The 11,595-nt window shown below is 31.5% G+C and overlaps 3 protein-coding genes across 3 annotated transcripts; 2 read left to right on the plus strand and 1 right to left on the minus strand.

Annotated features, from left to right (window-relative positions):
• Positions 1-2,207: 2,207 nt before the first annotated feature.
• On the plus strand, positions 2,208-3,230 carry LOC8275827 (histone H3.3). Its single transcript, XM_002510444.4, has 4 exons — positions 2,208-2,383; positions 2,554-2,630; positions 2,720-2,810; positions 2,898-3,230. The coding sequence occupies exons 1-4, from the start codon at positions 2,312-2,314 to the stop codon at positions 3,066-3,068; spliced, it is 411 nt and encodes a 136-aa protein (XP_002510490.1). The 5' UTR covers positions 2,208-2,311; the 3' UTR covers positions 3,069-3,230.
• Positions 3,231-4,586: 1,356 nt separating this feature from the next.
• LOC8275826 (histone H3.3) lies at positions 4,587-5,732 on the plus strand. The gene is made up of 4 exons (XM_002510443.4): positions 4,587-4,842; positions 5,037-5,113; positions 5,220-5,310; positions 5,398-5,732. The coding sequence occupies exons 1-4, from the start codon at positions 4,771-4,773 to the stop codon at positions 5,566-5,568; spliced, it is 411 nt and encodes a 136-aa protein (XP_002510489.1). The 5' UTR covers positions 4,587-4,770; the 3' UTR covers positions 5,569-5,732.
• Positions 5,733-8,514: 2,782 nt separating this feature from the next.
• On the minus strand, positions 8,515-10,714 carry LOC8275825 (aldehyde oxidase GLOX). Its single transcript, XM_048370763.1, has one exon. The coding sequence runs from the start codon at positions 10,387-10,389 to the stop codon at positions 8,746-8,748; it is 1,644 nt and encodes a 547-aa protein (XP_048226720.1). The 5' UTR covers positions 10,390-10,714; the 3' UTR covers positions 8,515-8,745.
• Between the last annotated feature and the right edge of the window lie 881 nt (positions 10,715-11,595).

Genomic DNA, 11,595 nt, shown 5'->3' on the forward strand with positions numbered 1-11,595 from the left:
ATAAATTCAGTTTAATTATATTAAAAGAGTTTTAAAATATCAAATTTAAAAATGAAAGTTAATGATGCTCAAATCAAATTCCTTTGCATAATAGAAACATAAATGATAATTTAGAGCCACGTGAATAAAAGAAAATGTTACATTTAATTAAATTTTATTAAAAAATAATTTTATTTAAATTTTTTTTAAAAAATAAAATACAAATATTAGAAAATTTGACAGTGTTATAAATAATATAGATAAATTGATATAAAATTTATTTTAAAAATTTTATTTATTGTGTTAAAATCTAGTTCGGCCTATAATTAATTATTTATAATTTTAATTATATAATATTTTAAATTAATTTTTATTATATTCAAAATAAATAAATTCTATAATTTTTATAAATCTCAGCCGAATATTCTCTTACAATTAATTGAGTTACATATAATATATATATATATATATATATATATATATAAAGGAAAGAAATGCAAGCTTTTTCTTATTTTAATTTCTTTGAAAAGAAATAATAGTATAATGGAAAAGAAAAAGTTATTTTAAAGTTTGAAAGATAAATGATGAATAAGATTCATTATTTTGATATTTATATTTTATATTTTATTTTTAATTATTATATTATTTATATTTATGTCATTATATAATAAATGAGACGTATATGTCAAACACGTGTTAAATAATAATTTTAAAAAAATAAAAAGTTTAAAAGTTTAATTAAATTAAAATCAAATTTAAGAAGTTCAATTACATAAATACGATAATATCGAGATTCTATTCAAGTATTTACTCATTTAATTTCTTTAAAAAGTTTGACATATGATGTTCAAAGCATATAACTTTTTTTTTAATTTGGTTAAAGAAAAAAATTAAATACTATTCACTCTTTGTGATTTTGTCTAATAAATAAGTCAATTTCTATATTCTTTTTTATTACATTAAGATTTTTTTATATTTTAATAAAACTAATTACTATTCCCATTCGTATTAGTCGAATAATAAAACTGGTAATTCAATATTACAATTTATTAAATATCAAATTCGTTTAAAATTAATTTCATTATTAAATTAGAGTAAAATTTTATTTTTAGTACAAATTAGTTTTAGTGTCTAATTAAAATAATAAATTTAATATTATTTTTCTTATTCTAAACTTTTTAACACAATTTAATTTAAGCAATTTAAATATTTATAAACTACTTATATTTATAATAATATTATTAAATTACTATATAATTTAATTTTAGTTATTAATATGAGATAAATATTTATAATTAAAAGATATCATTTATTATATATTATAGTTAAATTATATAAAAAGTAATAATTAAATTAAATAATAATATATTAATATAGTGAAATAATTTAGATATGGAGTTGACAAATTCAGTATTAATGAAGAAATCACATTAACTTGGTATGTTCAAAATGAAATTTTTTATCAACTATTTAAATGAGATTAATACGAATAAATTTTTTATTTTAAATCTAATTTAATTTTAACGTAGAGTAAAATTTATAATTTGTGACTATTTATTTTATTTATAAATTTAAAATTAAACCGTATTGTCATTAAATAATATGAAATAATAAATAAATATTCTTAATATATCCAATTAAGTAAAATCTATTTTTTAATTAATCATTAAAAATAATTTGTGTTAAAGATAATTGATAATAATATTAATTTTAAATAAATTTAATATTTAATAATAATTTTAAAAATTAAAAATATAATTTTAAATTATCAATTTATTCTATTAAATTTTAATATAATAAAAAAATAGAAAAACTCTTATATTAGGTCAAATTATAAGAAATAAATAGTTTAACCCAGAAGAAAATAACAATGAACCATGATTCGTTATATTTTCGTTAAAAAAATTCAAAATTTTTGTGCCGACTCATCTAAGTTTCTTAGGCTGACTCATCTCTCACAAAAGAAACACAAGCAGTCCACGGTGGAAATCCAAAACGCCAGAAACATGACCAATCATAGACCTTTATCTAACAAAAGAAACGAAAATAGTCCATGCTGGCAATCCTCTCCCTAGAAACCTACCAATCCGAAACGGAATTGTACCGAGTTTCGAAAACACCGACTCAACTTATTTCGCTCTCACATAAGAAACACAACTCGTCCATATCGTCATCTTTTCCTAATTAACTAAACCGAACAACCTCCTTTATTCCTCTATATATAAGGACAACACCTCTACAAAATCAGATTTCTTTCAGCGTCGAAGCTTATCATTCTCTACGGTGTTCAGATTAAGGTTAATTGCAAGTATTCTCTTGAGTTCTTCTCGAAATGGCTCGTACGAAGCAAACTGCTCGCAAATCAACTGGTGGAAAGGCTCCAAGGAAGCAGCTCGCCACCAAGGTGTGTTTCCCTATGGTTTTCCCTGCTTTAAAATTGTTTTGTTATCATGGGGTTTCTTTGATGTAATTACTTCTGTGGTTTTGCTTAATTCTGGGTTTTTGGATTTTCCCGTTAAGTTTCTCAATTATGCTCAATTGTGATCTGACTGATCGAGATTAATTTTCATTCAGGCTGCTAGAAAATCCGCGCCAACGACTGGCGGTGTCAAGAAGCCTCACCGTTACCGTCCTGGAACTGTTGCTCTTCGGTAAATTATTTCCCCAGTTTCAGTGTAATTGTTGTCTTATTGTTGTGGTGTCAAACTCTAATGAAAAACCCTTATTAATATATGAACAGTGAAATTCGCAAATATCAAAAGAGTACTGAACTTTTGATCCGCAAATTGCCATTCCAGCGTCTTGTTCGTGAAATTGCACAAGATTTCAAGGTATAATATCATGGTTCATATTTAATTATAATTTAGCAGCAATTTGATAACAGAATCAGTGATTTCTGACGTCTGTTGTTATTTCAGACGGACTTAAGGTTTCAGAGTCACGCGGTCCTTGCACTTCAAGAGGCCGCAGAAGCATATCTGGTGGGTCTATTTGAGGACACCAATCTGTGCGCTATTCATGCCAAGAGGGTAACAATTATGCCCAAGGATATTCAACTTGCCAGACGAATTCGTGGCGAACGTGCTTAATTGGATTTTAGTATTTCGTGGTTTGTTAGTTTTCATGATAGTTGTTGTTAGCTTCTATATTTTTGTCTTTTCACTCCTTGCTGTAAAGTTCATATAATATTTTGATAAACAACGCTATTATTTCCGCATTGTAATGCGATGTTGCTTTTCCTTTCTGGATTATTTGTTGTTTCAAATTTATTACTATACTAAATGCTCAAATTCCCAGAAAATTACAGATTTATATTGATTTCTCACACAAGAGTGCAGTTATCATCATTCTTCAAACCCATTGATAATTCGTGCAAATATAGGAGTTAATATGTTTGAGATCTCTGCTTTCCAAAAGTAGTGCCACTCGTATCGAAGTACCGAATGGTACTCGTTCCTGTGTGCCTTTCTTTTTGAAAGCATTGCTATAAATTTAATTGATTATTGGTTATAGATTTATGAGTACTATTTTTGATGAATGGAATTTATAAATAATAAATTATAGAAGTGTAGTTGAATTCAAATAAAAATAGTTATTGTTTATATATTTAATCATATGCTACGAGAGATTTTAAATTTTTGGATTTCCTGGTTTACAAGCGAATCCTAATTTGCTAATTCAGCGTGAATAGAAGATAGTAAAAAAGGCAGAACCATCGGTTAGAGTGGAAATGTTTGTTTGGATGTTTTAATTATATTTAATCCATATATTAATCATAAATATAATGTGAAATACATTATGTTAGTAATTATGTTATTTTAGTATGAGTAACTAATTTGAGTTTAATAAAAAGCAAATTCTTATTTAATATATAATTGGAAATACCTAAAATCGACTAATTTTTATATAATATGACAATCGTTGATTAAAATAATTTATTTTATTGGGAACGCATCTGTGAATGCTATTATAAATAAGAATTTCTAAATTATTTTATACAAACTGTATGGTCGATTTTGAATTTGCTCGACTTGTATTTGATTATATTTATGATAAAAAAAAAAAGATTTTTAATAAAAAAATACGAAAACATTAAAAATTTTGCAGTAATAATTAGTTGTTTTGCTTTCTTCATTGATAATGGTAGGGGAAAAGATAGTAATGCGAATGGTGGTGAAGAACTTATAGCATCTATCTGTATTATAACTTTTATTTAAAGACAAAAGTATGTAAATTAATAGATAAATAAAAAAAATCTATTGCTTAAAATATGTTGCTGCAAATTGTTGTAATTTGAGGTTTATGCGTTTTTGGCTGGTCAAGTGGGTCGGGTGGTCCAAGATTAAGGGAACTGATTTTATGCGTCGATTAAATTGGAGTTTTGAGTTTATGCAGTTGGGAATGGATAGATGGTCTGTCTCACAAAAGAAACACAACTCCTCCAAGCTGGCAATCCGACATTAAAAAGACTAACCAATCAGATACGCGAATATGGATTAAAGGCTGTTTCAGAAAAATCGGTGATCTCCGCATAATATCGTTGAAGACTTCCAAGTCCACGTTCTCCCCAGTCATTTTCTAAAAGTCGACCCGCCTATTGCATCACTCCTGTTGTCTCTCTCTCTCTCTCTCTCTCTATATATATATATATATATATTATATATATATATATAAGGCCCGTACCTCTATTTTTGTTTCTCGTCTCTTTCTTTATCTTCTTGAGCTGTCTCTCGCAAGTACAGAATCTTAACAACACTTCACTTCAATTTTATTTAGTTAATCTAAAGTGGAATGGCTCGTACCAAACAAACTGCTCGCAAATCAACCGGTGGAAAGGCTCCCAGGAAGCAGCTTGCCACAAAGGTATGTTTCGCTTTGCCTTCTCTCAAGTTCTTAATGTCTTCATTTAGCCTTCAACTTTCGGAAGTACATTTGATTATTAACCATTATATATTCTATTCCAGGGTCTCAAAAATTTTATACTCGTTTTAAAAGAATCAATTAAGTCGTAATTCTTTTTTCTTTTTTCTAATTCGTGCAAATTACTGCCATATTAGGCTGCTAGGAAATCTGCTCCAACTACAGGTGGAGTCAAGAAGCCTCATCGTTATCGCCCAGGAACCGTGGCTCTCCGGTACTAGTTTCTCTAATTTGAATTTCATATATACATATTCTGTAGTCATCAATTTGTCTAAATCATTCACTAACTGCAAAACGTTCCTTTGTTCAATCAATAACAGAGAAATCAGAAAGTATCAAAAGAGCACTGAACTTTTGATCCGCAAATTGCCCTTCCAGCGTCTCGTTCGTGAAATCGCTCAAGATTTCAAGGTATTTTTTACGTTCCTTCTTTTCTAAACAGATTGTATTGTTAACTTGGGGATATCTATTTCTAAACCTGTGCATTTTGTTTGACAGACGGATTTGAGGTTCCAGAGCCATGCGGTGCTTGCGCTTCAAGAGGCTGCAGAGGCATATCTGGTGGGTCTGTTTGAGGATACCAATCTCTGTGCTATTCACGCCAAGCGGGTAACAATCATGCCTAAAGACATACAATTGGCCAGGCGTATTCGTGGTGAACGCGCTTAGATTGATTTTTAAACATGTCTTCTTCTTTACTTTTCTTTTTTTTTTAAAAAAATTCTATAAACTGTGTCTGTCTGAAATCACCATAATCTCATTGTGATTTCAAATCGTCCCATATTCTTTTTGCTATCGATGGAATTTAATGTTATCTTTTGCTTATTTAGTCATATCTCGTTGTATTACAAGTGTTTGATGCCCACTTTATTGCCATTCATCTCATGGTCTGTTTTGTTTTTCTTCTTTATAATTGAAAAATTGCATCAACAACCTGCTCTTAAAGCCACAAGATTACAAAGCTGGGTAGCAATCCACTTAATAGCTCTATAAATACTATTTTCACTGTTGAAGAAGCTACCGGTTTCTTCCTTTCTCGGTCTGTTTTGTTCAATTGTGTTGTTTTTGTGAGAGATTGTAGAAGTTAAACCAATACCAGAGGACCTTCTCAAATCCTATACCTAATTTGCATAGTTTATAGGTTGCAATCATGCTCTGGTATCAAATGGGTATGCTATTCCTGCCTTGTTTTGCTTTTTTGGCAAATTTGTAGCATGCTGTAACTAATACTTGGGGCTTTGATTTGGGGAATTTGCTATAGGCTTGAATTGTCCCTGTTTACGTTTTGAATTATCTCTTAGAACTCGAATACTGGATCCAGTCCCATTATCCAATGCACAAATACAAATCCTGATGTTATGCCTGAGTTTGCTACTCTTCTATACCTGTATGTGTTCTTGCTCTCCGTTAACTATTTCAAATTATTAAGATATGATATGTGAATTATGAGTATATGCATGAAAATTTGCTTCTTTTGATGCATAAGAAAACTACTAGAGTATTAGAAAAGTATGGCAGGGTCTACATTCATATTGAACTATAGCTCATTCATTATGCTTCCATTAACATTTGAAGCCTGTTCCGCCTGAGTATTTAAAAGTTTTAAGTGCTACTGAGTAAAGCCCATAAACCTACGGAAAACACCAACTGGAATGCTTATAAGTTTGGTCGAGTTCGGCTGAAGTTCTAACGGAGCTTAAGATATACTTGTGCCAGAAAGTTTCTAGTTGGGTCGGATACAATTGATGGAGTTTGCGTCGGCTTGAGGTTGGTCCATAGGCTTGTTTCTTGTTAGTTCTGTGAAGCCCAATTAGGACAAGATGATAATTTAGCCCGTGAAGGTGGTGGAAGTTTCCGAATATCACAGCCCAATCTGTTGGCAGAATATGATAGGTTGGGGAAGACAGCAACACTCTGCAGAAGGCAGACGCACCCGTGAACTTTAGCAATTAGGTTCTAAAAACCCGTGACCCACTAACTGCCATCCCCTCCGCACGTAGTTTATGAAGGCCATGATCTTTGTTTTGGACGCAAGTTGAAGTTGCCCCCTTCATTTTTTTTGACTCACATGAATGCCATAGTATTATTATTATTTTTAAATAAGTATGGAACCTAACCCATCTAAATCCCAATGTAGATTTCTGTAGGTTCTGGCAATTTTAACTTTGTTTAACTTCAGCAATTGTCTCTTATTATAATTATTATTATTTCTTCTGTAATAAAACACGCTAGCAGTCTGTTTTTGAAGAATTAAGATAGTTTCAGAGTAAGCAGGTTGCTATATGAAAGAATGTGGATTCCTAACATTTAGCTGTGCATACTGGGAAAATGACTTATCTGTCTCTTCTTTATCTACTTGATGAGGTCCTTAAGGGCAAATCTTGTATTGTATGCTAAGCGGGGGGAATAAAGAAAATGACTTATCTGTTTCTTTTTTATCTGCTTGATGAGGTCCTTAAGGGCATATCTTGCATGCAATGTTTGGTGCACTAATTTTGAAGGGAGAAGAAAGAAAATAATTTATCTGTCCTTTGCATTTTTTAATATTATCTACTCGCTGTCCTTTAAGGGCAATTTTTTATGCTATGTTTGGTGCTCTAATTTTGTATAGGAAATGGAAAAAATTAAAAGAGGAAAAACTAAAAGGTAAAGAAAAAAGGAAATCAGATTTTATTTCATTATTTAGGATGTTTATTTTAAGGATGACATGGAAAAGTTATTGGAATTTATAGGGAGATAGATTATAAGCGAGAACTAAAGCTCTTACTTCCACCCACCTCATTTTCTTCTCATTCCATCCAGTTTCACCCTATCAAACATATAAATACGAATTCCTTGCTTTGACAATTAGTGCCATGAAAACAACATGGTAATGAGGACACTTCATCCACATCCCTTTTGATGATCGGAACCAGAAATCTTAGAATAAAATCCAAAACTTAAAATTTTAATACAGAGGACAACAGCTGCGATTGATTGATAAGTCACTGATAGAAACACTGTATTAGACGAAAAAGAAAAAGGAGAAAGGGGGAAAACAGCCCGGTTTTTAATCTTCATGTCGTGAGGTAAGTTTAGTATCTAAAAAGCTGTTGGTTTCTGCTGGCTATATTCCTTTCATGGGTTTTGTATGCATGTCTTATTGCATAGTGGCCCTTTGCTTAAGGTAGCTGATATATTACTGTACCAATTTACTTTCGTCTTTCTTTTTGGAGAATACTTTTGAGAAAAGATTTCCATTTTTCCAAGCCTCGATGTCCGTGTTAGTTCTTTTAGCAAATAAGTGGTTTCTCCATAGTAATCATTTCCATATTGTTTTCGAAGTGGGTTTTTGTCTTGTAATCCTTTCCCTACTTATATAAACAAATCACCCGTAAGATTAAGTCGAGATGCCAAGGGGAGAGGCAAATGAGTACAAAAATATAATGTTTCCTTTTGTCCGAGAATATTAACGCGTGTACATAACTAACAAATCAGAAGAAATTTACATCTATTCTCTACTGGATCTAATTAATCTTCCACTAAACAAAGACATAAACAGAATTGTTCACACTTTCATTCGCAATTCAATATGTTTAAAAACATCTTATTTCAAACAATGAAAAAGAGCGGAAATTAGAAAGTAATAATGCATGTGACTTCTTTTTATTGGGAATCTGCCTACTATCGAATCTTTTACATGAGGAGGAGGCTAAAAGCCTAAAATACATTTAAAACCAAACACATCCGAGGAAAAGCTATACCTACGATCAAACCCAACAAATAAACCGAAGATAATTACAGTTACCATCTCAATTAATTAAGGTAAATAGGATACAGTTAAGTGAATAGGGAGCTATAAAAATCTCACCTCACTTGAACCCAAATGCCCTCACTCGGTATGTCCTCATGAACCACAAACAACAGATAAAATCCTGGTGGTGCAAGATTCGTCGAACGTGGAGCCGTAACCTGAACATCATAAGTCCCCGTCCCCACATCTGTTACTTTCTCGTTATCAAGAACCAATAATCTCTGGTTCATAGAGAATGAATGTGTTGTAAAAGAAGGGGCTACCATAGTAACTGACACCGTATTTTCAGTCAATCTGCCTGTAACTTTGAACCGCACAGCTAATTTCTGAGCATAGCCGAGTCTAGATTTTGACGCTGGAGAAATGATTGTTGGTCTCAAATTGTTATTTGCTGTGTCTAAATATGCTGGAGAAAATGCTTCTAATCTTAGTTCTGTAGGAAAGAAAACATCCTTACTGAAGTTATAATTTATGTGAGGATTGCTGCCACCAACAAGAACTCTTCCATCTCTAAGCAAGATTGCTGTTGAATGATACATTCTTGGTATGGTACTGGGATTTTGCGACTCGAATCTTGATCCTATTGCATTGTCAGGCTTATATAGGACCGGATTCAGGACTGGGTTCCGGCCATATTCCCATCCAGCAGTCCCTGCTCCGCCACCGTTAACAATTATAACGTTCCCGTTTGGAAGAAAGATCATGTCACCCATGACTCTGGCTTCAGGCATAGTCTCTATAGTCCATTGTGGATTTGCGTCTGTTATCTTCATCCTTCCACAAGTATCTAATGCTTTAACAAAGTTGCCCTTCATAGCTTCGGTGTAAGAACCTTTTGGCGCACCTCCGCATACCAAAACTTCAGCTTCAATATTTTCTGCTTGTAAATTCTTCAATGGAAGCATCACGGCAGAGCCTGTACTAGGATAGGATCGTGGATCACCTCCAGGTATTGTTGGGTAAGTTTTGACCACCTTAGCAACCTTGTAATCGAACATTATAGCTCGATTATTAGCAAAAATGAATAAATTCCCATCGACATTTAGGAAAACAAACGGATAAAGATTGTTTTCTATATTACGATCATTAGTTTCCACTAGAAATCGCAAACTATAAACATCTGGGGCGGCGCTTTTGGGATAAAACTCGTAGTTAAATTGCCTTCTTCCACCAATAATAATTTGCTTACCATCAGGCAATATGTGATTAGTAGCGTACCATCTTCTTGCCTTGAGTCCATCACCTAATTCTACCCAGTCACAGCTGCTGCATGGATCGAAAGTTCTGACCTTACGTTCACCATCATTGAATCCTCCAGTCTGGATCAGACTTCCGTCTGGCATGACAGCACCGGAGGAGCACCAAACATTTGTCTGTACCATAAGAGCCCGAATTTGGTTGCTTAAAACATCGTACTCAACTGAATGGGCAGTGCAATCAGTTTTGAGTACAAGTTCAGTAGGATCTTTTCGACACTTACCATTTGGTAGCGACAGATTTGACAGTCCAAAGTCTGTCCGGTCAAAGATTACAACACGGTCATTGTTGAGAAGTTGCATGTGCATAGCTGTTATGCCAATGTTTTCTTGCAGCAGTTGCCACCGGCCACCAGCGGCCTCCGTTACCCGGTGGCATTGGTGGGTGGTAAGGAGAAGCAATAAGAAGAGAAAGAGAAGGTTTGATGAATGAGAAGGCATTAGGAAGGATATTTGTATGTTTATAATATGGTCATGGACTATGTATGATATTTGGTCGGGGCTAATGGCGTAGTGCTGTGGATATCTTTAAGATTTGTCTGCCTTTATAAATAACTTAATTAGCGAGAAATAGATACGAGTTAGAAGCTCCTACACGCTTTTTGCATCGCGTGAGAAAAAAATTCTGCTGATTTGGGCAGCGACAGTGATCGAGTCATTTCGTGTACTTGAGTTTTTTTTTTTTTATTAAATTAGAAAACAATTAGTGATATTAAAACCTTTGTAGAAAAAAAGGTGTTTGTTTAGAGTTTCTTGCTGTATGTTTGAAAAGAAAAAGGTTTTATTATAAAAGTGTTATTTTGTTTATAGCATAGCTTTTAGATTTTTAATTGAGTTTTGATATTGATTTCAATTTTAGTTTCTGTTTAAATTCTTATTTAAATTTATTATTATAACGTAAACTTTAACAATATAAAAGAAAGAATTGATTCAACATTAGAATTGCTGGTCTATTTCATTATTTATTAAAATACTATTATTTAAGCACATGAAAATAATAAATTCTATAACTTAATTAAGTTTTTTAAAAAAAGATGAAAAATATAAAATAACTCATTTGACACAAAATCGATACCCACAAATTTATTTTTCAGCTAAGGAATTTAATATTGAGAATCAATGAAAATTAATAAAAAGAAGGGCCATAAAGAATTCATTCAATACATGGTACAAATTCTAGTAGAATAGTTGTTACAATGTCCTTGTTAGTTGTATAACATAGTTTCTTAAGAAACAAGATATTATTATAATCAGTTATGATCAAATTAATAAATGTCAGAGTATATACTTCAATAAAAAAAAAAAAAAAAAATTGAGTTACAAACAGACAACTTAATTAACGGAAATAAAAATCTTAGCACATTGGGATGCAACTACAAAAGCATCTGAATATTAGGTAAGTATTTATAGACAATCGATATATTAATTAATCATGTTATATCATTAAAGTAATTTAATTTAATTTAATTTAATCATAGATATTTAAAATAATGTATTCTAATTTAGCATCATTAAACGATGCGAGTGAAAAAATTATTGCATATGGCATATAATTAGAGAACTAATTTGGTTTATTCAAACCTTTTTTTTTTATGATAGATTTATATCTTAACTTGTAATTTTTAAATTCGAGTCATTTTTTTCTCA

The sequence above is a fragment of the Ricinus communis genome, chromosome 2, assembly GCF_019578655.1.
Source record: "Ricinus communis isolate WT05 ecotype wild-type chromosome 2, ASM1957865v1, whole genome shotgun sequence".
Classification (NCBI taxonomy): Eukaryota; Viridiplantae; Streptophyta; class Magnoliopsida; order Malpighiales; family Euphorbiaceae; genus Ricinus; species Ricinus communis.